General features: G+C 45.4%; 1 protein-coding gene across 1 annotated transcript in view; it reads left to right on the top strand.

Annotated features, from left to right (window-relative positions):
* Positions 1-25749, top strand: part of SLC12A4 (solute carrier family 12 member 4) — a 78586-nt gene that overhangs the window by 6235 nt on the left and 46602 nt on the right. The window contains exons 2-7 of the mRNA XM_044270166.1: positions 7599-7693; positions 11057-11188; positions 14372-14518; positions 20360-20414; positions 21269-21399; positions 22082-22323. Of these exons, the coding sequence (XP_044126101.1) occupies positions 7599-7693; positions 11057-11188; positions 14372-14518; positions 20360-20414; positions 21269-21399; positions 22082-22323 (802 nt within the window). The remainder of the gene's footprint in view (positions 1-7598; positions 7694-11056; positions 11189-14371; positions 14519-20359; positions 20415-21268; positions 21400-22081; positions 22324-25749) is intronic.

Genomic DNA, 25749 nt, shown 5'->3' with positions numbered 1-25749 from the left:
CATTGACTTTCAATGGGTCCGTTGAAAACTCGGAAAATGCACTGTTTGTCATCCGCCTCCGTGATCCGTGTATCCTGTCCTATTTTTTTTTTTTGACGGACAACGGTTCACGGACCCGTTCAAGTCAATGGGTCCGTGAAAAAACACGGATGCACACAAGATTGGCATCCGTGTCCGTAGGCTACTTTCATACAAACGGATCCGAAGATCCGTCTGCATAAAAGCTTTTTCAGAGCTTAGTTTTCACTTCGTGAAAACTCATATCCGACAGTATATTCTAACACAGAGGCGTTCCCATAGTGATGGGGACGCTTCAAGTTAGAATATACTACGAACTGTGTACATGACTGCCCCCTGCTGCCTGGCAGCACCCGATCTCTTACAGGGGGCTGTGATCCGCACAATTAACCCCTCAGGTGCCGCACCCCCTCCCTCCCCAGTTTTAATTTCATTGGTGGCCAGTGCGGCCCCCCTCCCTCCCTTTATTGTATTATCATTGGTGGCCAGTTTGCGGCCCCCCCCCCCCCCCGATCATTGGTGGCAGCGGAGAGTTCCGATCGGAGTCCCAGTTTAATCGCTGGGGCTCCGATCGGTAACCATGGCAACCAGGATGCTACTGCAGTCCTGGTTGCCATGGTCACAGCAATTTTAGAAGCATCATAATTACCTGCTGCACTGTCTGTGACCGGCCGGGCGCTCCTCCTACTGGTAAGTGACAGATAATTAAGCAATGCACCGCACAGACCTGTCACTTACCAGCACAGTCACAGACAGTGCAGCAGGTAATTATGATGCTTCCAATATTGCTAAGTAACCATGGCAACCAGGACTGCAGTAGCGTCCTGGTTGCCATGGTTACCGATCGGAGCCCCAGCGATTAAACTGGGACTCCGAACGGAACTCTCCACTGCCACCAATGATCGGGGGGGGGGGGGGGAGGCTGCACACTGGCCACCAATGATATTAATACAATAGAGGGAGGGAGGGGGGGCCGGGGGGGGCCGCACACTGGCCACCAATGATAATGCAATAAAGGGAGGGAGGGGAGCCGCACTGGCCACCAATGATATTAATACACTAGAGGGAGGGGGGTCCCTCACACTGGCCACCAATGATATTCAAACTGGGGAGGGAGGGGGGGGTCTGCCCCCTGCTGCCTGGCAGCCCCTAATCTCTTACAGGGGGCTATGATACGCACAATTAACCCCTCAGGTGCGGTACCTGAGGGGTTAATTGTGCAGATCACCGCCCCCTGTAAGAGATCGGGTGCTGCCAGGCAGCAGGGGGCAGTCATGTACACAGTTCGTAGTATATTCTAACTTGAAGCGTCCCCATCACTATGGGAACGCCTCTGTGTTAGAATATACTGTCGGATATGAGTTTTCACGATGTAACTCAAATCCCATGGTATATTCTAACATAGAGGCGTTCCCATGGTGATGGGGACCCTTCAAGTTTAAATAGAACATCGGATTGGAGAAAAATCCGATCCGATGGTATAATCGGGACTCCTGACTTTACATTGAAAATCAATGGGGACGGATCCGTTTGCAATTGCACCATATTGTGTCAACGTCAAACGGATCCGTCCCCATTGACTTGCATTGTCGGATCCGTTTGGCTCCGCACGGCCAGGCGGACACCAAAACGACTTTTTCCTTCATGTCCGTGTATCCTCCAAAAATCAAGGAAGACCCACGGAAGGAAAAACGGACACAGATCACGGAACTACGGAACCCGTTTTTGCGGATCACATTTTATGACCAATTTGTGCAGAAATCCATATCATTCCAAAGGGTTCACATACTTTTTTTCTTGCAACTGTACATATACAAGACTCTGTACAATAAGGGATATGACATCACTCATAAAATCACATGACCGAATGTATGCTACAAAACAGGACTTATATTTATCACACCCGTAAAAATTGTTGGGTTTAGCTGACCCAAATTTTTTTATTTATTTTTTTGAAACCCTGCTGGTCTGAGCTCCAACTACATAAGCAGTTAAACAGTTATCTGTATGGCCACAAACAGAAGTATTGTTTTACCCAATCTATTACTCATTGTTGTTTTATGTAGACGCGACAGCAGAGATTTGCCCCAGGCGCATTCATTTCCACTCAGCTCTTACACAGGGTGCGTTCTTGTGTATCTCACCAGAGATCCTCTTCACGCTGCTTTACACCCTTCTTTAAGGGATAGCACACGTGATGCATAATTTCGCCTAATAGTAAGGCCTCATTCACTTCTTAGTGCCTGTTTTGACGTCTTTGTTTTAATCCGTCAAAATGTCCGTAGAGGATCCATGTTTGGTCCCTGTTAGTGTTGAGGGAAGCGAGCTTCGGATGCTTCAACTGAAATCGCTTCGTTCGAAACTTCGGAATAATACTGTACGGAGATTCGTCTCTGAAGTTAGGTATTCGCCGAAGTTAGGTATTTACGAAGTCGGTCGTGACTTTGTTGAATAACTTTGGTAATTGATTTTTAAAGTGGAAAACTGCTTTAAAACTTGAAATCGAACTCTGCTTCAGTACCAACTGTTACCTCGGAACCAAAGCAGAGTTCGGTTTAAAGTTTTAAAGCAGTTTTCCACTTTAAAAATCAATTACCAAAGTAATTCAACAGTCACGATTGACTTTGTAAATACCTAACTTCGGCTCTTCAGAGCCCATACATTCTAATACTGTAAGGAAACTAATCTCTGTACAGTATTGTTTTGAACAAAGTGACTTCGGATTAAAGGGTTTCTGCAGTTCTTTTAAACTGATGATCTATCCTCTGGATACATCATTGGCATCTAATCGACGGGGGTCCGACAGCCGGGACACCCGCCAATCAGCTGTTTGAGAAGGCAGCGGCGCTGGCAGTAGCTCTGCTGCCTTCTTGCTGTTTACCGCAGGCCCAGTGACGTCACGACTAGTATCACTGGCCTGGGCGTGGCTAAGCTCTATTCAAATGAACGGGGCTTACTTAGCCCAGGCCAGTAATACTAGTCGTGACGTCACTGGGCCTGCGGTAAACGGCGAGAAGGCCACTGCGCTACTGCCAGCGCCACTGCCTTCTCAAACAGCTGATCGGCAGGGGTCTCGGGTGTCTGACCCCTGCCGATCAGATGCTGATGATTTATATAGAGGAATAGGAACTGTGGAACCCCTTTAAGCATCCGAAGCTCGCTTTGCTCAACTCTAGTCCCTGTGTCCATTTTTTGGTCATCCGTATTCCACGGACACTGCTAGGCTGCAGATGAATTTCCAGAGCATCTCCTACCAGTGCTCAGTGAAAAACAGACCAAACATGAACACCACCTGTGTCGTTGATAGGTAATCAATAGTAAAAAGCGAACAACTCCTTTAAACCTGTATTATTCTGGCAGAAAGATCACGATTTGCCGGCGGCAAACCACTTTACAGCATGGGGTCCAGCAATGGTATAACGACTGCTCCTCTCCATGCTGTGGAGGAGATCACTGTATGTAATAGCAGCAGTCTCCTCCGCTGACTTTTAGGCGATTGCCGGGAAGGAACGCTTCCCTCCGCCTGCAGAATGGGCTGATGTAATACAGCCTTTAATCCACATCCAGATTTCCATTAAAAATGGTCAGGAAAGAAAACCTTCCCCAAAAACACATGGGGAAAAAAACCTAATGTGGATTTCGCATCAGGTCTTTTTTCGGCTCACAAATACTCTGTGTGAGCCTACCCTAAAGCTTACTTTAGCTACTCCTTTAATTTAAAAGTACCTTTTAGGTTTTGTATATTCCTCAATATGTTGATGAAATAACCATTTATTATCCCGCGTCCAGCGTGTGCATTTATAATTTGGATTATTTGCTACTTGAACCTGATGACTATTATTACCTGTGCCTGAATTAGATTGATGTTGCCCACAAAATAGTGTGACAGTCCTTTGACCCCCCCCCCCCCACCAGCCCTACTTAAAGACAACCTTGGCTTTAGTACAGAAAGCCTTTTGCTAATTCCAGATTAATTCACTTGGCTGTTGCTCCAACGTAAGAGCATCCGGAGAGGCGTCGCACTGAAGAGGTCAAACGTTATTCCTTGCTATTGCTGGTAAAGAATTGCGCTGCCCTACCCCGAGGATGGGAGACTCCTGCCTTAGTGGGCAGAAGGGTAAGGTCCGTGGAGTTATCCGTATGGGGGGGGGGGGGGACTGATAATTTTTGACTCTTTTTTTCTTTAGCCTAGCATAACTCTTTTACTCCACTGTTTTCTAGTTTGTCTACTTAACCCATGTGTTTCCACAAATGTAATTTGCAATGTGGAACCCACGACCAACGAAAAAGTTCTGGGTTACAAGCTTATTACTGAGTAGGGATAAATTATTAGCATTCTGTTGTGTATAGTTGAATAAGATTTTACCCAACTAGGTATCCATACATGATTAACTATATTTTATACTATATTACATCCTCAGATTACTTGTGGCACTGCTTGAATAAAATACATTACCAAATGTATATGTAGATGCAGACTAAGTGGAATTAGACCTGATACCCCCCTTTAAAGAGGTTTTTCAGGAATATATCATTTCTAACAGGTGCTGACAGCCTGCCTCCCACACTGAAAGGATCATATTTACTCCCCTCCGCTCCAGTCCTCCGGCATGGTGATGGCCACCTGATTCGCTTCAGTGATAATGTGTCCAAAGGAGACGCGTAACTGCTGAAGCCAGTGGTTGATGTGTCTCTTGTGACCATGTCCATGGCGGGGAGGAAGAAAACAAACCCCCGGACTGGATGAAGGAATAGCGGGAGCCAGCACAGAGGACCAGAACAGGTAAGGGCTAATTTAAACGACCGTATGAATGGGTCCGCATCTGTTCCACAATTTTGCGTAACGGGTGCAGACCTATTCATTTCGGTGGGGCCGCAAAAGATGCAGACAGACAGTGTGCTGTCTGCATCTGTAGTTCCGCAAGAAAGATAGAGCATGTCTTATTCTTATCCGCAATCTTGGAAAAGAATAGTAATTTCTATCATAGTGTCAGCCATATGCATCCCGCAAAACACTACGGCCTTCTGAATGAGCCCTAAGTATGGCCCTTTCAATAGGGGAGGCAGGCTGCCAACACCTGTTAGAAATTGTGTATTCCTGGAGAACCCCTTGATGGTTTTATTTTTAATCACCGCATTTCAAAAACTGTAGTTTATTTTTTATTTTTCTGTCAATATAACCATCTGAGGGCTTGGAATTTTTATTAACATTTTGGGGTACATCAGGGGAATTGTATAACTTTGAAAATTGTTGAAATTGTGAGGTTCTCTGAAAAGCTGTTTGTTTGTTTTTTCTTTAAATTTTCTGACGACAAGCTTTGTGAGGGCTCATTTTTGTGGGGTGAGCTGTAGTTTTTCTTGTTACCATTTTGGGGTACACAGAACCTTTTTGACCATTTTTATTAGTTTTTTGGGAGGCATGGTAATACAAATTTACACAGTACAGACCAAAAGTTTGGACACCTTCTCATTCAAAGAGTTTTCTTTATTTTCATGACTATGAAAATTGTAGATAAACACAGAAGGCATCAAAACTATGAATTAACACGTGGAATTATATACATAACAAAAAAGTGTGAAACAACTGAAAATATGTCATAGTCTAGGTTCTTCAAAGTAGCCACCTTTTTGCTTTGAGAACTGCTTTGCACACTCTTGGCATTCTCTTGATGAGCTTCAAGAGGTAGTCACCTGAAATGGTTTTCACTTCACAGCTGTGCCCTGTCAGGTTTAATAAGTGGGATTTCTTGCCTTATAAATGGGGTTGGGACCATCAGTTGCGTTGTGGAGAAGTCAGGTGGATACACAGCTGATAGTCCTACTGAATAGACTGTTAGAATTTGTATTATGGCAAGAAAAAATTGGGAAAACTTTGAAAGTGTCCCCAAGTGCAGTCACAAAAACCATCAAGCGCTACAAAGAAACTGGCTCACATGCGGACTGCCCCAGGAAAGGAAGACCAAGAGTCACCTCTGCTGCGGAGGATAAGTTCATCCGAGTCACCAGCCTCAGAAATCGCAGGTTAACAGCAGCTCAGATTAGAGACCAGGTCAATGCCACACAGAGTTCTAGCAGCAGACACATCTCTAGAACAACTGTTAAGAGGAGACTGTGTGAATCAGGCCTTCATGGTAGAATATCTGCTAGGAAACCACTGCTAAGGACAGGCAACAAGCAGAAGAGACTTGTTTGGGCTAAAGAACACAAGGCATGGACATTAGACCAGTGGAAATCTGTGCTTTGGTCTGATGAGTCCAAATTTGAGATCTTTGGTTCCAACCACTGTGTCTTTGTGCGACGCAGAAAAGATGAACGGATGGACTCTACATGCCTGGTTCCCACCGTGAAGCATGGAGGAGGAGGTGTGATGGTGTGGGGGTGCTTTGCTGGTGACACTGTTGGGGATTTATTCAAAATTGAAGGCATACTGAACCAGCATGGCAACCACCGGACCTGAACCCAATCGAGATGGTTTGGGGTGAGCTGGACCACAGAGTGAAGGCAAAAGGGCCAACAAGTGCTAAGCATCTCTGGGAACTCCTTCAAGACTGTTGGAAGACCATTTCAGGTGACTACCTCTTGAAGCTCATCAAGAGAATGCCAAGAGTGTGCAAAGCAGTAATCATATTTTCAGTTGTTTCCACATGTGTTCATAGTTTTGATGCCTTCAGTGTGAATCTACAATTTTCATAGTCATGAAAATAAAGAAAACTCTTTGAATGAGAAGGTGTGTCCAAACTTTTGGTCTGTACTGTGTGTGTGTGTGTGTGTGTATATATATACACAGCATTCACTTTTTGATAAAGTAGGAGCTGTGAGGGGGTTGTGTAGCTCTGATGCATCTTACTGTATTCCTATATAGTGGGTTATGTTGCAGACTCCTATCAGAGGTGTACGATAGGAGTCCTCCTTACCTACATCTCCGACAAAAGGCCTGACCGCCGTATGAACAAGAACTGTGAGAAACAAGACACTGTAAGACCTCATTCACACAAGCGAGTTTTCCGTTCTGATGCAATGCATCCGGACTGAATCCTGACCCATTCATTTCAACGGGTCTGTGCACATGAACGTTATTTTTTACACATCATCTGTGCATTTAGAAAAAATGGCAGTATGTTGTATGTTTTTCACGCAGCCCTGGCTCCATAGAAGTGAATGGGACTTGTATGAAAAACGGAAGGCATCCAGATGCAATGCGTTTTTCACTGATGGTTGCTGGAATATTTGTTTTTCACACGCATGAAGAACACATAAAAAACGTATTGTATCTGAAACACTGAACACAGTCACAGACAAAACTAATTGAACTTGTGTGCAAAACCATCACTTTTTCCCTGAACAGATCCCGACACAATCCGTATAACTCATGTTAAAGATCCCTGAAGGTGCCAGCACACCTTCAATAGCTTGTACAACCAATACCCAGTTCCACAATGTACATGCATACCTGGCCAAGCATGCATGTCGTCTTAATATGGAGGGGGAGGTAAGCCACTGCCAAACACCCCTTGCAGTAGGCATATATTATGTTAGAAGATATATTCCATTAGAACATTTTGTCTTTTTGTTTTTTTTAGGTCATGGGAGCGTCAAAGAGAGTAGTCCATTTCTCAAAAGCTCTGAGTCGCAGAAAGGAATTGAATTCTACGACAGGAACTTGGCTTTATTTGAGGTAAGACTACATGGGCACACAGGTTTATGTTTTGCAACTCTGTTTTAAGGGGTTGACCCATCTGGGACATTGGTGGCATATGGCTAGGATGATATGCTATCAATGTCAGGTAGGTGCTGGTCCTACAGAATGTGGCCCCTGAAGTGATGGAGAGCACATTATACATGTACATTGTGCTCTCCATCCACTTCTGTGGGACTGACAGACGATACACTGGCACAGCTATTTCCGTTTTTGGAACTTCCATAGCGGTGAATGGAGGGAGATCGTGCTTGAGCAGTGTACTCTTTTTCACTTCGGGGGGCCAGTTCTGGAGATAGGAGCAGGTCACAGGGGGAAGACCCGCACCTGTCTGACATTGATCTTCAATCTTTAAGATGGGAATAGCTCTTTACAGGCAATGGACACCTTAGGGGCAATTTTTTATTATTTACATTTTACTCATACTCATTTTTTATTTTTATTTTTTCTCAATTTTTTTTTATTGATTTTTATTAAAAAATTTCTGCAGTTTGAGATATAGGGGTTTAAAATCCATCTGTTTACAGAGTATCTCTCCTCAGTCCTGTCAGTTGACAGCTCATGTAAAGCCTTATCTCTGATCTCCCTCATATTCTTATCAGTTTGATAAGAGTTTAGCTATGAGTGTTTATGAGGTCAGGAGATCAGAGATAAGGCTTCACATAAGTCATCAGCTTACAGGACTGAGAACTAAAACTCTCCAGTATCTCAAAAACAGCTGACCTTTTTTAACAAAGACCAATTGAAAAAAAGATTTGTAGCCCAAAATAAGTAAAATGCTATCCTAAAAGCATGCCCCAAAGGTGTCCATAGCCTTTAAGTGTAGGAGCAAAAGCAGGCTAAGTCCAGGAGAATGCATTTTCTAGTAACTGAATGCTGTGATGCGCAGCATTGAGATTGGATATAGATCGCATGATCAGACCTTCCCCTGGATGGTTATGCATTATTGGCTGTTAGGGACGACGGGCAAGCCTGTTCTTAGAGGCTGGTCTGAAATCATGGTTTGACTGACCAATAAGACAGGGTTGATAAAGCCCATGTAAGAGCTGCATTCCCATGCTATAACCCCGAGACCCTTGTTCTTTTTGCTGCAGCAGAGGTGAGTGTTGGGCCCATTGTAATTGAGTTTTTAATTACCAAGCGGCCATGTCTCTCAAAACCTTAGTGTGAATGTGAGCCAAAACTGTATTTCTACCTAACTGATTAGCAAACAAAAGACATTGAAGTACAGGAACGTTCTGCTCGCATTCTTGCCATTAGAGGATATAGCCACTGTCTATTTTGTTGCTCTTTTCTACTCTATTATTTAGTGTTCATGGAGGAAATGGTCTTGTGTGATACTGTCATTTCCACCATTGGGGTATTTGAACCTTATTAGGGACCACGTGACAAGTCTATTTGTGTAGTGATATAATAAAAGTACACGGTCGAGTCACATTATTCTGACCACTTCCTGCTTTCTACGTCGGCAGCGCGTAGCTCATGAAGGAAGTCCCCTGTGGTGAGCTGGCTTGGTGGGTATATAAGGGGTGAGATAGGCTGTCTGCTCACATATCCCTTGGTGGTGCCATGGGGAAAAACTGGCGATTTATCAGAGTTGCAAAAAGGGATGATTATTGGCTTTCGGGGCAAAGGGTGGCGGTATATCTAAACCTGCGCCGTTTGTGAACTGTTCACGTGTTGCTGTGGTGAAAGTGTATGGTGAGTGGACAAATAGCACCATTGTGAATAAGTGACATGGAAACTGCGGAGCACCACGTGCCATTGATGTGAAAGGTGACCGTTGGCAATGAAGGTGCTCAAGGGTGGACCAGTGCCCTACAGTGGAGCAACTTACTGCCAAAAAGTACCGGGGGCTACCAGACTTGTCTAAAATGACAGTTCAGTGAACCTTACTGTGTATGGGGCTCTGAAGCAGATGGATGGTCACTGCACCTCTGCTAATGAAGTTGCATCAGCACAAAAGGCTTAAATTTTCACGGCAGTATCGGAATTGGACCTCCGCTGATTAGCAGAGGGTTGTCTTCTCCTATGAGTCACGTTTTCCACTTTATCGAATGGATGGACGTTGGCGTGTCAGGCGAGAAACATCAGAGAATAAACACTCTGCAACCACTGCTAGAAGAACACAAGCTGGTGGTGGCTGCGTTATAGTCTGGGAAATGCTTTCCTGACATTCTCTGGGCCACTCATCCATGTGGAAAGTGCTGTCAACCGATCTGGGTATGAATCCATCCTTGCAGTTCAGACACCAATACATGCTGATTTGTCTTCCCTGGGGCGGATGGGATCTTCCAATAAGACAATGCGTCATGTCACACGACTAGAAATGTCTGATGTTGGTTGGAAGAGCATGACCAAGGCTTCCAAGTACTACCCTGGCCCCCTTATTCCCCAGACTTGAACCCAGCTGAGCATCGGTGGAACCATCTCGATTGTTGCATTAACTCTATGGATCCTCCCCACGCTCCCTCCAGCAGCTGTGGGATGCACTGCAGTCAGCATGGCTCCACATACCTGTGACCACCTACCAAGACCTTACTGAGTCAGTCCCAGCCCATCTAGCCACAGTCCATGCTGCACATGGCGGTTACTCTGGATATTAGCTGCTGGTCAGAATATTGGGACTCGACTGTGTATATTGTCTGTTACATGGAGGTAGTCATTTTTTGCATACATGCTGTCTCAGAGCTGAACCCAGACATACCCATATTTTCACCCAGGCAGCCCCCCTGATGTTAGCATTGGAGCATTTTATGCTCCGATGCTCTCCATTGCCTTGTGCTGGATCGCGCAGGGCAAGGGCTCTTTAATTTACAATAACACACTGCCGGGCGAAGGCTTCTTCCCAGCAGTGGGTTCTGTGACTTTACCAGCTCTGATGGTCTGTCTTTAGCACTGCCCTAGCCATTTTACTGGCTAGGGCAGCGCTAAAGCCCGCCCATCAGTGCCGGTGACGTCACCGGGCTCACTGCTGGGCGGAAGCCTCCACCTGGCAGCCCTCTGGAGAGCCCGGTTCGTCACCGAAACTCCAGAAAATGCCTTTGGCCTGCGCAATTTAGTGCAGGGCAAAGGAGAGCATCTGAGCCTGAACTGCTCCGATGCTCAAGTCAGGGGGGCTGCCTGGGTGAAAATGAGGATATGTCCTGGTTCAGCCTTCCAGGTATTATAAATGGTGCTTGTTGCACGCCACAGCTATTGAAGTTTGAAGACTTTTGTCTGTGCACCTTCTTTTTTATAAGTTAAAATATGTTCTTTAATATTTGTAAGATGCCCAACATTAAAGTGTAACTAATTAAGACATACAAAATTTTAATTAAATTTTTAATATTTTTTTTGTAGGAAGAACTGGACATTCGACCTAAAGTTTCTTCCCTTCTTAGCCGCCTTGTTAACTACACAAACCTCCCGCAGGGAGCAAAGGAGCATGAAGAGGCTGAAAGTGGAGAAGGGGTTCGTAAGAAAGTCTTCAAGGTAAAGGCTTTGATGCTCGATTGATTCATAACCTGAAGCCTAACAAACTAATTTGTGCTGTATGTAAAGATACGAAAAAGTCCTATAAGGCAGGAGGGTGCAGAATATTAAAGGGGTTGTCTCACTTCAGTAAATGGCATTTATCATGTAGATAAAGTTAAAAGGGTTTTCGGAGATAATTTACGGATGACCTATCCTCTGCATATGAGTGTGCTGGGGTAGCCTGCGGCTCATGAATTTGCCAGTCTTGCAGTGTGCTGCTACTAAATAAAAGTTCAGCCAAACTACACAATGGGCGAGATTTATCACAACTACTGCAAAGGGAAACTGGCTTAGTTGCCCATATCAACCAATTCGGATTCCAACCACTCCAATCAAAAATGAAAGGATCAATCTGATTCTGGTTGCACCAGTTTTGATAGATCTCCCCAATGTTTTCACATAAATGACACGCACCATACTTCCCTGCTTCCTTCTTGGTGCTCCAGTCCCTGCTTGTCAACATCATCTGGCGTGGAGGTGTCACGTGTGGCACTGCAACCAATGACTGGTCGCAGTGTCCCCCAAGTGGTATGTGACATGGACATGTCATCGCTGCAGCAGCACATGTGACCTCCATCCATTCCATAAGTTGACAAGCAGGAACGGGAGCACCGTGAATGGAAGGAGCCAAGCAGATATGTTTCCTAATATATTAAGGGATTGTCATATCGGACATCATATAGTATATGACAATCTCTATCTAACAAAGCTAGAACCAGCCCTGCACCTCACATGGGTCCAGAGATCTCCCCATTCATTGCTCTCCTAGATTTATATCAAGCTGAAAGCTCAAGGGGAGTGTCTTTTCTGCTGCAGCTTAGGGGGGGTGTCCATGCTCTCCCTATCGCAGCTTAGGGGGGTTTCCATGCTCTCCCTATCGCAGCTTAGGGGGGGTGTCCATGCTCTCCCTATCGCAGCTTAGGGGGGGTGTCCATGCTCTCCCTATCGCAGCTTAGGGGGGGTGTCCATGCTCTCCCTATCGCAGCTTAGGGGGGGGTGTCCATGCTCTCCCTATCGCAGCTTAGGGGGGGGTGTCCATGCTCTCCCTATCGCAGCTTAGGGGGGGTGTCCATGCTCTCCCTATCGCAGCTTAGGGGGGGTGTCCATGCTCTCCCTATCGCAGCTTAGGGGGGGTGTCCATGCTCTCCCTATCGCAGCTTAGGGGGGGTGTCCATGCTCTCCCTATCGCAGCTTAGGGGGGGTGTCCATGCTCTCCCTATCGCAGCTTAGGGGGGGTGTCCATGCTCTCCCTATCGCAGCTTAGGGGGGGGTGTCCATGCTCTCCCTATCGCAGCTTAGGGGGGGGGGTGTCCATGCTCTCCCTATCGCAGCTTAGGGGGGTGTCTCCATGCTCTCCCTATCGCAGCTTAGGGGGGGGGTGTCTCCATGCTCTCCCTATCGCAGCTTAGGGGGGGGGTGTCCATGCTCTCCCTATCGCAGCTTAGGTGGGGGGTGTCCATGCTCTCCCTATCGCAGCTTAGGGGGGGGGGTGTCCATGCTCTCCCTATCGCAGCTTAGGGGGGGGGGGGTCCATGCTCTGCCTATCGCAGCTCATGAGGCAGATGAAGGATAAAACTGAGCATGTGCGGCCATCTCAGTGAGCAGGACAAAGAAATAAACAACAAACAGCAGGTGGCGCTATAAATATACATTTTATTAAATATCTCAGTGACTATGCAATTTTTTTTATTACATGCAATTACAAAAGTATTCAGATCCAGGTGCTGGTTTGAAAACTGTAGAATATTTTTGGTATTCTGTAGTATGCAGTATGTAGTAGTAGTAGTATGCAGCAGCAGTATGTAGTAGTAGTATTCCCCTGATGTTTTTGTATGTTTAGCTAAAAGGGGATGAGTTAAAGCATATCATAATTACAACTTATCTAGCCAGCGGGAGGATGCACCCCACTCCCCAGTGTGTATCTGGCCACAGTATAGCATTCAGGAGCTGCTGCCAGAGAGCCACAGTTTAAATATAACCCTGTTTTAACTCTATTTGTGCATCTTTAAATCCTGGACAGCTGGCATTTCCTGAGGATTAGTCAGAGCGTCTAATCTTGTATATTTTATAATTGGCCATCTCAAAGCAGCACAAGATCATGTACGGCAGCCATGATTCCATTATTGTAATTTTAATCTTAATCTTTGAACGGGAAAAAAAAGTGCTTTTGAAAAATTGTTTGGGTCCTTGTATCTGGTATGTATGCCTATAATGTGTATAGAAGAATTCATGGTATTTAACCCCTTAGTGACCACTCACATTTTTTCAAAATTGCATTTCAAAAGCTATAACTAACTTTTTTTTGTTCATCAATGTACCTTTTATAAAGCTTTATTTTTTGCAGGACAAGTTACAGTTTTTAATGCACCATTTTGGGTACATATAATCATTGATTAACACCAGCTATCTGTCTTAAACCCCCTTAGTTTACTACAGTAAAAAGGCGTATTGGTGGTCACTAAGGGGTTTTTAAAGGGATTCTCTCTCCTCTAACGCTGGTGGCTTATTGTAGGGACCCCCAAAGTGAATGGATGCCAGCTGCGCATGCATAGTTCACTGTCAACAGTTGGAGCCGTGGGGTTAGGCGGCTGCAGTTGGAGCCGTGGGGTTAGGCGGCTGCAGTTGGAGCCGTGGGGTTAGGCGGCTGCAGTTGGAGCCGTGGGGTTAGGCGGCTGCAGTTGGAGCCGTGGGGTTAGGCGGCTGCAGTTGGAGCCGTGGGGTTAGGCGGCTGCAGTTGGAGCCGTGGGGTTAGGCGGCTGCAGTTGGAGCCGTGGGGTTAGGCGGCTGCAGTTGGTTATGTCTCTTGGTAGGAAAAGGGGGCTATAAGTTAGCGGCTTTCCAGAGACCACTTGTTTATAACTTCCAGCTTACATGACGAGAGAATGAAGAGACTGTAAGGTACTGTATACACTGTGCTATTGTATGGGAGCATTGATAGGGTAATGTGTGGCACTATATGGTTACTGTGTGGCTGCATTACTTGCAGTGATGGATAACACCATATGCTGAAACACTTTTTAAACAGAGAAATGGGGTTTGCCCTTTTCGTCTGAGCAAATTTCCCTATGTAGGTCAGTTATGTTATCTTTCTTTCTCTATCTCCATTTATCCTGTGTTTTATACCTCTGTTTTTTCTTGCAGTCTCCCAGTATGGGCACGCTGATGGGGGTCTACCTTCCATGCATGCAAAATATCTTAGGCGTGATCCTGTTTCTCCGACTGACATGGATAGTGGGCACTGCTGGAGTTTTCCAAACCCTTCTCATTGTACTGATCTGCTGTTGCTGTGTGAGTGGATTCTAGCTATATACATATCTTTTCTGTTAAAAGAATAAGAAAATGAAACCTTTAGTGTTATAATGAGCAAATCTTATGTTTGGCTGAAAATGAGCATTGAAGTGTTGCACTCATGAGGCAGCGACACTTCACAGGCACCTTGTAGGTGAATGCATCTGAGGGAAAGTTTGCTGTAGCTCTTAGACAATCCAACATTCCTTCTGAAGAGAACATCTGGATGGTCCTTCAGGAGTAGCACTAGCTTGGCCTGACGCTCCTCAGGTGAGTATTTACCAAGCACTGTTGCAGTACATCATATTCAGGACTGTAGGGATAGCTAAGAGCACCTTGCTTAAGCTGTGCACATGGTACCATGTACTCCTTATTTTTGAAGGGGTTGTCCAAGTAATTTTTATTGATTACCTATCCTCAGGATAGGTAATCAATATCAGTTCGGCGGCGGTCCGACACCGGGCACCCACACTGATTTGCTGTTTGAAGAGACGATGCGCACGCTGTGCTATCGCTGGCTTCCCTGCATTGTTTACCTGCTCGCTGTCGCATCCGCAGCGGTCAGCAGGTGTAATTACACCTGAGCCTTCCCATTCATTTCAATGGGGCAGCTGATTTCTATACACTTATATTCCTGTACACTTGTGATTTAAATAAATAGCATTTCCAAATTTTTATGTAAAATCAAGGGCACTTAAAGGGCTTCTGTCAGCAGATTTGTACATATGACACTGGCTGACCTGTTACATGTGCGCTTGGCAGCTGAAGGCATCTGTGTTGGTCCCGTGTTCATATGTGTCCGCATTGCGGAGAAAAATTATGTTTTATTATATGCAAATGAGCCTCTAGGAGCAATGGGGGCATTGCCGTTACTCCTATAGGCTCAGCTCTCTCTGCAACTGACATACCCCCTGCACCTTGATTGACAGGACCAGGTAGTGAAAACGTCATCACGCTTGGTCCTGTCAATCAAAAGTGGAGAGGGCGCGGCAGTGAAAGGAGCAGCCCTAGGTCCGGGCACATATGAACATGCAAACTTTGCTGATGGAGAGTTTTGTGACCAGACTTGTTTATCAAACTCCTTACACCAGGCATCCTCAAACTGCGGCCCTCCAGCTGTTGCAAAACTACAACTCCCAGCATGCCCGAACAGCCTACAGGTATCGGCCTACAGCAGGGCATTGTGGGAGATGTAGTCTTACAACAGCTGGAGGGCCGCAGTTTGAGGATGCCTGCCTTACACTGTACTTCTGCTGCTCCCCCATGCGCAGCGTTTTACAATGATGGGTGCTGATGGGTCTGGTCCCATGAGCTCTATTTCTAGACAAGAGCTCTGTGCAGTCCATGGGATGTCTTGCAACAAACTAAGAGATTGGCGTAGAACTTTTAATATGCATATATTTGTAATATGCATAGCATCTCATATGTTTATACGTTTGTTAAAATAAATTAAAGGGAACCTGTCATGTTAAACATGGTGTCTGAGCTGAAGGTAACATGGTATAGAGCAGGAGGAGCTGAGCAGATTGGTCTATGGATTAGTGGGGAAAGAGTCTGTATAATTAGCATTTCATACATTTAAAGGGGATGTCCAGCCATATATACTGATGACCTATCCTCCGGAGCTCATCATGGGATAATTTACTTTATTTTATGCACTTATATAGCTCTACTATATTCCGCAGCGCTTTACAGACATTAGCATCAAGCTGTCCCCAATGGGGCTCACAATCTAATTTATGGTAGTATAATGTGACAGATGCCAAAATGGTGTACATCCAAGTAACGTTGGCGTGATATCCGTGCAGAGGCCCATGGTGTGATAGCAGGGCAATGGACAGCAAAGGTGCATGCAGCAGGGTAGGGCATTCCAGAGAACTGGTGCAGCTCGGGAGAAGTCTTGGAAATGAGAGTGATGGGTTCATATTATGGTGAATGTCATTGCTGAACGGAGAGCATGGGTAGGATGGTAGACAGAGATAAGCGAAGAGGCGGGGAGAGGGGGGGGGGGGTGCAGCACTGTGTACAGATTTTTAATAAGTATAATAGCATAGTGACACCCTGGCTATCTATGAGACGGGTGAAGACTGTGATACAGGATCTTTGATACATGTGCCCTGTGTCATGCTGAGATATAGAGTATGCACTCCCAAATATATAAGATGAATTGACACCCACATAACATACAGTATGAACTGTCCCCTGTACAAGTGAGACAGGTCTTTTACCCAAACTATCTTCATCTCTGGTACATGAAACGCTGCATCGCCGGGCACTGTCTACACCCAGCTAAGTGCACCATGGAGGCTTTCCTCATACCTCTCCAGTGGTTTTAATGCTGGGAAATGACGCTGTGTTTGGTCAGTTTAGGCAGAGTTACAGGTTCTCAGCATAAATTTCTAATCGATGAAGTCTTCTGGAGTATGAGATTTTCTCCAAAGACCTGTGTCGCACCTAGAGCACTGAAGACTGGGAGTTTTGATACACTTAACAGGGTTTCTGCCACCTGTGCCAGGAGGTTTTAATCTTTGTACAGTCGTGGCCAAAAGTTTTGAGAATTACATAAATATTGGAAATTGGAAAAGTTGCTGCTTAAGTCTTTATAATAGCAATTTGCATTTACTCCAGAATGTTATGAAGAGTGATCAGATGAATTGCATAGTCCTTCTTTGCCATGAAAATTAACTTAATCCCCAAAAAATATTTCCACTGCATTTCATTGCTGTCATTAAAGGACCTGCTGAGATCATTTCAGTAATCGTCTTGTTAACTCAGGTGAGAATGTTGACGAGCACAAGGCTGGAGATCATTATGTCAGGCTGATTGGGTTAAAATGGCAGACTTGACCTGTTAAAAGGAGGGAGACGCTTGAAATCATTGTTCTTCCATTGTTAACTATGGTGACCTGCAAAGAAACGCGTGCAGACATCATTGCGTTGCATAAAAATGGCTTCACAGGCAAGGATATTGTGGCTCAATCAACAATTTATAGGATCATCAAGAATTTCAAGGAAAGAGGTTCAATTCTGTTAAGAAGGCTTCAGGGCGTCCAAGAAAGTCCAGCAAGCGCCAGGATCGTCTTCTAAAGAGGATTCAGCTGCGGGATCGGAGTGCCACCAGTGCAGAGCTTGCTCAGGAATGGCAGCAGGCAGGTGTGAGTGCATCTGCACGCACAGTGAGGCGAAGACTTTTGGAAGATGGCCTGGTGTCAAGAAGGGCAGCAAAAAAGCCACTTCTCTCTAAAAAAAAAAAAAAACATCAGGGACAGATTGATCTTCTGCAGAAAATATGGTGAATGGACTGCTGAGGACTGGGGCAAAGTCATATTATCCGATGAAGCCTCTTTCCGATTGTTTGGGGCATCAGGAAAAAGGCTTGTCCGGAGAAGAAAAGGTGAGTGCTACCATCAGTCCTGTGTCATGCCAACAGTAAAGCATCCTGAGACCATTCATGTGTGAGGTTGCTTCTCCTCCAAGTGAGTGGGCTCACTCACAATTTTGCCCAAAAACACAGCCATGAGTAAAGAATGGTACCAAAACACCCTCCAACAGCAACTTCTTCCAACAATCCAACAACAGTTTGTTGAAGAACAATGCATTTTCCAGCACGATGGCGCACCGTGCCACAAGGCAAAAGTGATAACTAAGTGGCTCGGGGACCAAAACGTTGACATTTTGGGTCCATGGCCTGGAAACTCCACAGATCATAATCCCATTGAGAACTTGTGGTCAATCCTCAAGAGGCGGGTGGTCAAACAAAAACCCACTAATTCTGACAAACTCCAAGAAGTGATTTATGAAAGAATGGGTTGCTATCAGTCAGGAATTGGCCCAGAAGTTGATTGAGAGCATGCCCAGTCGAATTGCAGAGGTCCTGAAAAAGAAGGGCCAACACTGCAAATACTGACTCTTTGCATAAATGTCATGTAATTGTCGATAAAAGCCTTTGAAACGTATAAAGTGCATGTAATTATATTTCACTACATCACAGAAACAACTGAAACAAAGATCTAAAAGCAGTTTAGCAGCAAACTTTGTGAAAACTAATATTTGTGTCATTCTCAAAACTTTTGGTCACGGCTGTACTATTTGGGAGGCGAGTTGGCAGAGTCAAAAACCGAGCACACCCGGAAGAAGACCAGGTCAAGTGTATGTCTTTATGTGTAGCAGACAGTGATGGCAAGTTCGCAGTGTTTGCCAGCGAACACATGTGGGCTGCCATCTTGACTCACAAGGTCTGGCGATTCACAGGTAAGCCCTTACCTGTACCTGTGCCGCCAGCCGGTCTGAAACAAATGTGGTCACCGGGAGCAGGCGGTTCCAAGAAAAGGCCGATTAAGGCCCCTGGCGTCTGTTCTCGGAACTGCCTGCTCCCGGTGACCGCATTTGATTTCAGACTGGCTGGCGGCACAGGTAAGGACTTACCTGTGCATCGCCGGACTTGTGAGTCAAGATGGCAGCCCGCATGTGTTCGTTGGCGAACACTGTGAACTGGCCATCACTGGTAGCAGAATCAGAAAGTCCTGTAGAGGAAGAGATTGGGAGATGGGGTTTGCTTTGGGGATGTTAGCCCCTTAAAGATAAGAACTGAGCTATAATGAGTGTTTATAATGTCAGAGATAAGGAGCCTGTCAGCTCCTGGTCTGATGGAAAATCCAAAGGGTGCTACTAGAACATGTCAGCTCTGTAAAGAATAAAGGACGCCATATTTTTACTAAAGACAAATAAAAAAATATATATTTTTAGCTCAAAATGAGTACAATGCAATAATTTAAAAAAATATCCCCAAAGGTGTACATAGCCTTTAAGTTGCAGCTTTTCATTTGTTTTGTTTTTTTGTTCTCATTTTTTCTTGCTGCCTTTAATTTAAGCCACAGGCTTAACTATAGTTAATGGAAGGATTCTCTCGGACTAAAAATCTGAATAGTATTCTTCACATGCATACTGTACGGTATCTATAGATACATCTCTTTATCAATCATTTGGCTCATCGCTGTTAATGACGCAGGGTAAGCTTTTGCAACCACTTTAGTTAGCAATATACCATCACTTGCTATGTCTGGACTGCCCTTTGTGATTATTTTTTGGTCGGCCAATTGGCGATTGCGATATGGCGATTTATTGCGATTGCTTTGGTGATATATTGTGCAGGCCTAGCCTTCAGTAAGGGTACAGAGGGGGGGGGGGGGGGGGTAACCAGTTGGGGGTGTGTACTTGTTACCAGCCCCTTTGTACCCTTACTGCAGACTGCTAGCAATTCATTCATAACTTGCATAAAAATAATAAAGGAACGGTAGATTATAGAGCCATAAGAATAGATAGTATGCCATCAGGTATTCAATAGAAAGCAATGTTTCACATGCATAGGCTTAAAAAAAAAAAAAAAACATTGTCCAACATTTACTAATGTGTGTACACCTAGATTTTGCTGTAAATTGCACCCAAAATTGAGCATGTTGGCTCTTATAGGTATAGACAGTGGCATGACTTACCAGACATAGGGGTGTGGTCCAAGATGCCCAGTTTAGCTTGAAAATTGCTCTAAAATTCTATCGCAGAGTAAGGTGAGGGGAAGATTTATCAAAACTGGTGCAACGTAGAACTGGCTTAGTTGCCCATAGCAACCAATCAGATTCCACCTTTCATTTTTGACAGCTCCTTTGGAAAATGAAAGGTGAAATCTGATTGGTTGCTATGGGCAACTAAGCTAGTTTTCCTTCACACCAGTTTTGATAAATCTCCCCCAGTGTATGTATTGGCAAAAATTGTGTTCTTTTTAATGTTTTTTATTTGCATCCCTGGTAAACGTCCCACTTTAATTTTATTTTAATTTTTCATGCAGACTTTACTCACAGCTATATCAATGAGTGCCATCGCTACCAATGGTGTTGTACCAGGTAAATACAGGTTTATGTATCAATAAAAATGTTCACCTTTTGCAGGTCTAGACTCCATTTTAGGGCTCATGTACACAACTGTATTGTCCATTTTTACACTGACACACTCCATTTCTATGAGTGTGCAAAAAAAAACTAAAATGTCGAGCACAGGGATGTCCTATTCTTGTCCGCATTGTCGCCAAGAAGAGTAGTTTCCGTTGATGGGGAAAATAACGGCCTTTTTTGGACCTTCAGGAATGAACTTCTATAACTTTTTGCTCTGTGCAAAACGCGTTGGCCATGGGGGCACCTGGTGGTGGGCACCCAGCTGTTTATTCATATTGCGTCCAGGGTGTGAGCCTGTATCTTTTCACTTGTGTGTCCACTGTAGGTCGGTAGCTTGTTCTTGACTGCCTTTTATATATTCTATGTATGTATTGTATTTGCTTGGTTCTTTCTGCTTCAATTTCTAAATGGTATTGGCTGTCCTGACAATTTTTTGCCACCAGGTGTCCCATTTTTGGGTTGTGTGGATTGGTTTTAGACCCTATTCTGCCAACCCGGAATTGTAACGGTGCATTCACAGTTGCATTTGCGTCACTAATTGGCACAAGATTGTCAGGGCCCTGGGGGAGTTCTCCGGCCCTACTAGTCAAGTAGGGGGAGTGACAGCTCCTCATAGGTGAAGAACTCTCGTTGATGATATTAATCAATTGGCTCATCGCTGTAATGACGCAGGGTAAGCTTTTGCAACCACTTTAGTTAGCAATATACCATCACTTGCTATGTCTGAACTGCCCTTTGTGAACATGTTTGTATGCTGTAAATTTTTTTAATTTTATTTTTTGAATGTATCTTTTTTTTATTTGCAGCTGGTGGTTCATATTTTATGATATCGAGATCCCTTGGCCCAGAGTTTGGTGGAGCGGTTGGCCTCTGTTTTTATTTAGGTACCACTTTTGCGGGGGCAATGTACATTCTTGGTGCAATTGAGATTCTTCTGGTAAGAAAAAATTATAATTTTATTTTATATAGAGATACATTCTTATGGAGTAGCATGACATTCCATATTATGGGGATTTTTGAGAAAAATAAGGTACAGTAAACGTTGGCACTTAGCGCCGCTGATGTTAACCTGGAAACAGTTGTTCAGTTAGAGGTGCAGATTTTGACCCAGAACCATAGGTGGATCCAGCATAAGTATAAGGCGTCATGCACACGACCGTTACCCGGCTGAGCTTGTATTGCGGCCTGCAAATAGTGAATGGGTCCTCAATCTGGAGTGCTTCCGTGTGGTTTCTCTCCGTGCCTCCGCACTGCAAAAAAAATAGAGCATGTTCAATTTTTTTTGCGGTGCGGACGGATCCATTGCGGCAGCCACACTGGTATTGCCTGTGCATTGGGGACCGCAAATTGTGGTCCACAATGCACGGAACAGCCATGTGCATGAGGCCTAAGGGTAATGTCACGCATAGTGGCAGCAGCACACGTCTGGTTTTGGGTCAGAAACTTGCTTCAAAATATGCCACAAAAAGCTGCACCAAAACTCTCACAAAAACTACATGTGAGTTTCCCGCTTAAAGGGGTTGTCCGCCTTTTTCTTACTGATGCTTAGTAGGTGTGTGAGTTTGAGTTTTGTCTGCAAGGATGATGAGACTTTTCAGGTAATATTTCTCTCTTTTTAGGTGTACATTGTTCCTTCAGCTGCCATATTTCATTCCAGTAACTCCCATGAAGATTCAAGTTCCAACTTGAACAATATGCGGGTCTACGGGACGATCTTCCTTACACTGATGGCAGTTGTTGTATTTGTCGGAGTGAAATATGTCAACAAATTTGCCTCTCTGTTTCTGGCCTGTGTGCTCCTCTCCATTTTATCCATCTACGCAGGAAGCATCAAGTCTATTTTTGAACCACCTTTGTTTCCGTAAGTAAATAAGTATTCACTTCTACAGTTTACATGGCTGACATTGCATACTCACTTAGATTTGTCTTAGAGGTGTGAGGACCCATTCACACGACCGTATATTTAATTAAAAATACATTTCACAATTTTGCGGAACAGATGCGGACCCATTCATTTCAATTGAGCCGCAAAAGATGCGGACAGCACACCATGTGCTGTCCGCATCTGTAATTGCGTTCCACCGCCCTACAAAAAAGATAAATGCTTATTCTTGTGGACAAGAATAGGCATTTCTATCATAGGGCTGACCAATCTGTCTTGCAAAATGCGGAACGCACATGGCCGGTATCTGTGTTTTTCAGACCGCAATAACAGATACGGTCATCTGAATGAGCCCTAAGGCTTTGGAGAGACCAGAGTAAAGGGACTCCTACTGAATTTTTTATGGGCAAGTTCACATCACCTTTCAGCTTTCCGTTCTGATCAGAAAAAAGGAAAAGCCCCCCAAAAAACTGATCCGTTATTTTGAACATCACATCCTGCGTGCAGGTATTTTTCTCCCTTCAAAAATAACCGGTCTCAGAAAAAGTAGCACAAGTGCATTAGTAAGTTGCAGAGCCTAGCAGGGGTAGCACAGAGAAAGGGAGTTCTCCCACTTAAAAATCATGGAGGGGTCTGAAATTCACATTGTAGGTGCATTCCCACTCAGAGACAAAATAAAAAATAAATTCAGGAAATCACATTGTATGAATTATTTTTTTTTTTATAATTTGTCTTGCACTGCTGAACATAAGTATTTGAACACCTGAGAAAATCAGTGTTAATATTTGGTACAAAATCTTTTGTTTTCAATTACAGAGGTCAAACGTTTTAAAGCACCTTTCAGACGAGCGAGTTTCACGCATCAGTCTGGCAGCGTGAGTATGTGGCAGCTCCCGTCCGTACCTCCCAGCACTAACAGGGTCGCAGAGCATGATATTGATGTATGATGCTATGTAACCCTTACAGTTCTGGAATGTATTGTATAACATTGACCACATTATGTCAGTGTTATACAATACATTCCAGAACTTTAAGGGTTACATAGCATCATAAATCAATATCGTGCTGTGCGACTTGGTGAGTGCTGGGATGTCAGGACGGGAGCTGCTGCATACTCGCGCTTCAAGTCTGATGCGTGGAACTCGCTCGTCTAAAATGGGCCTAAGGCCTCTGTCAATGTTTTGGTGAGTGATTTGTATCAGTGATTGTAAGCCAGAACCAGATGCGGGTCAGAAAAACACGAGCAAATCTTTCCCGTATACCTTATCTCTGTGTAAGCTCCATTCCTGCTATTGGCTCACAATCACTGATGGGAATCCCTGAGCAAACACTAAAAGTGACCATACACATTACACTAAAGTTGATTTTCAACCAAAATGATAATTTCTCATCCTGATCATTGGGGTACACGGGCTTGACCATGGGTATAGCTGCTGCCACTAGGAGGCGTACACTAAGCACAAAAGTGTGAGCTCCTCCCTTCAGCTAAAACCTTCCTACAGGGACTAAGCTAAAGCAGTTTTTAGTTTAGTGTCCGTAGGAGGCAGACATCCCTGCTTTTGCTGGTCTGCTGTTTTTTTCTTTTTCTTTTTTTCCTTTTTTCTTATTAGCTGGGCTACAGGAAGCCTTCTGCTACCTGTGTTCCCACCCAGGAGACGGGAGATCAGAGGGTCTCCAAACCCGCTGCTCCTTCCCAGGCTCCAGAAGACGAGGAGGACCAGAGGTTCCCAAATCCTCTGTATCCCACCAGCCTTCGGGTCACCATGCGGTAAGCCCACTACCCCCTCTTTCACATGTAGCGGTCCTCCCAAAGGGGCAGCACACCGACGATGGTGAGCCAGCTGGAGCTGGGGAGGGGCAGAAATCACCAGACGCCCCCCCCCCCCCCCCAGCTGCAACCGCCGCCACTTGGTTTGTTACGGACTGACCCCCCCCATAATTGCCAGACCCCTCTCACCTGCATCGCTTACCTGTCTGGGATCGCGGGGAGGGATTTTCTGCTTTGGGCCTGGAGACCCTTCTCCTCCTAGCGGCACCAGCCATTCCCCACCGGGCCCCTGCTTAATCAAGGCGCCGGCCTCCCTGTGGCCTACCCTTCAGCTGGATCCCCAAGCCACCATAACGAACGTCTAGGTGGAGCAGAGTACCTCGCAGAGGAGGACTTTCTTACCTGGTCGTGCACCCCTTCATCCAGGGGAACTGTTGGGCTGGACAACGCCATTTTCTTTGTAGCTCCCTGGAGGCTGCAATTCAATGGTGGGGGCGGGGCATGAACTCTTTCCTTGCTCCTCTGTCCCTCCCCTATCGTGACGCGAATTCTTTACGCTTCTTTCTTCTTCCACGCCTACCTTCTGCTTCAGGGGGATACCTTCGGCCGTGCTGCATTGAGGGACACAGGCCAGGTAAGCTACTTCCCCCCGCTTCCTACAGGGTCTGGCCTACTCCCCTCATCCTCCTATCTGTCACTGCACAGTATTCACCATGTCCGAGCCCTGAACCCAGGCCCCAAAACAGGCAGCGACTTTTGTGTGCCATTTTGCCTGCTCTTCTTGTCGCTCCAAATTCCAGCGTGGTCAGTTAGATCCCCTCTGCTCTTCGTGCTCTACTCCACTGCCAAGTGGCTTTGACTCTGACCTCTTCGCCCCTCCTGCCCAGCCCATAGCTGCTCCCTGGCGCAGATGGTACAGGAAGTTTCTCATTCCAACAAAGCCATTGTGGAAATACTGGGGCGTTTGGCCACACGGCCACCTCCTGACCAGTCAGACTCTGGGGACTACTCTGCTAATCCCCATCATGGCCGTCCTGCAAAACAGACCAGACCACCCTCTTCTCGAAGGGTGTCTGCTTCCCCTGTTTTTTTGTCTCACCGCCACCTCCCAGGGAGTCTCGCTCTGATATGTCCTCCTTAGAAGAGGCTGCTCTGAGGAAAGGTTGTCAGATGCTGACTTTGTCTCACCTGAGGAACAGTCTTCCAAACTGTCTGCTATGGTAGACAATCTCATTGCAGCGGTTATGGAAACCTTACAGGTTGAAGACCCTGCGCCCTCATCTGCTGGCTCTAGTTTTTCCTTTAGGCGGTCCCGTCGCTTACCAAAATGTTTTCCCAACCACCCGGATTTTGATTCCTCCCTTTTCAAGGAGTGGAACTTCCCTGACAGGTGTTTTGCCTTGCCAAAATGCTTAGCCGTCTTATATCCCTTTCCAGAGGATTTAACGAAAAAGTGGTCGTCCTCTCCTATCGTTAACCCTCTGGTATCCCGCCTGGATAAGCATACCACCTTGCCTATGGCGGACGGGGCTTCCTTTTTGGACCACAGGGATAACATTTTTTAATCTTTTGCCAAATCTTCATTTGAAGCAGTTGGCATTGCTCTGCGCCCTGTTTTTGCCTCTACATGGGTTAGC

This window comes from Bufo gargarizans, chromosome 10 (assembly GCF_014858855.1).
Source record: "Bufo gargarizans isolate SCDJY-AF-19 chromosome 10, ASM1485885v1, whole genome shotgun sequence".
Taxonomy (NCBI): Eukaryota; Metazoa; Chordata; class Amphibia; order Anura; family Bufonidae; genus Bufo; species Bufo gargarizans.
Note: the sequence above shows the minus strand (reverse complement) of the source record. Positions and strands in the feature narration are given on the sequence as shown.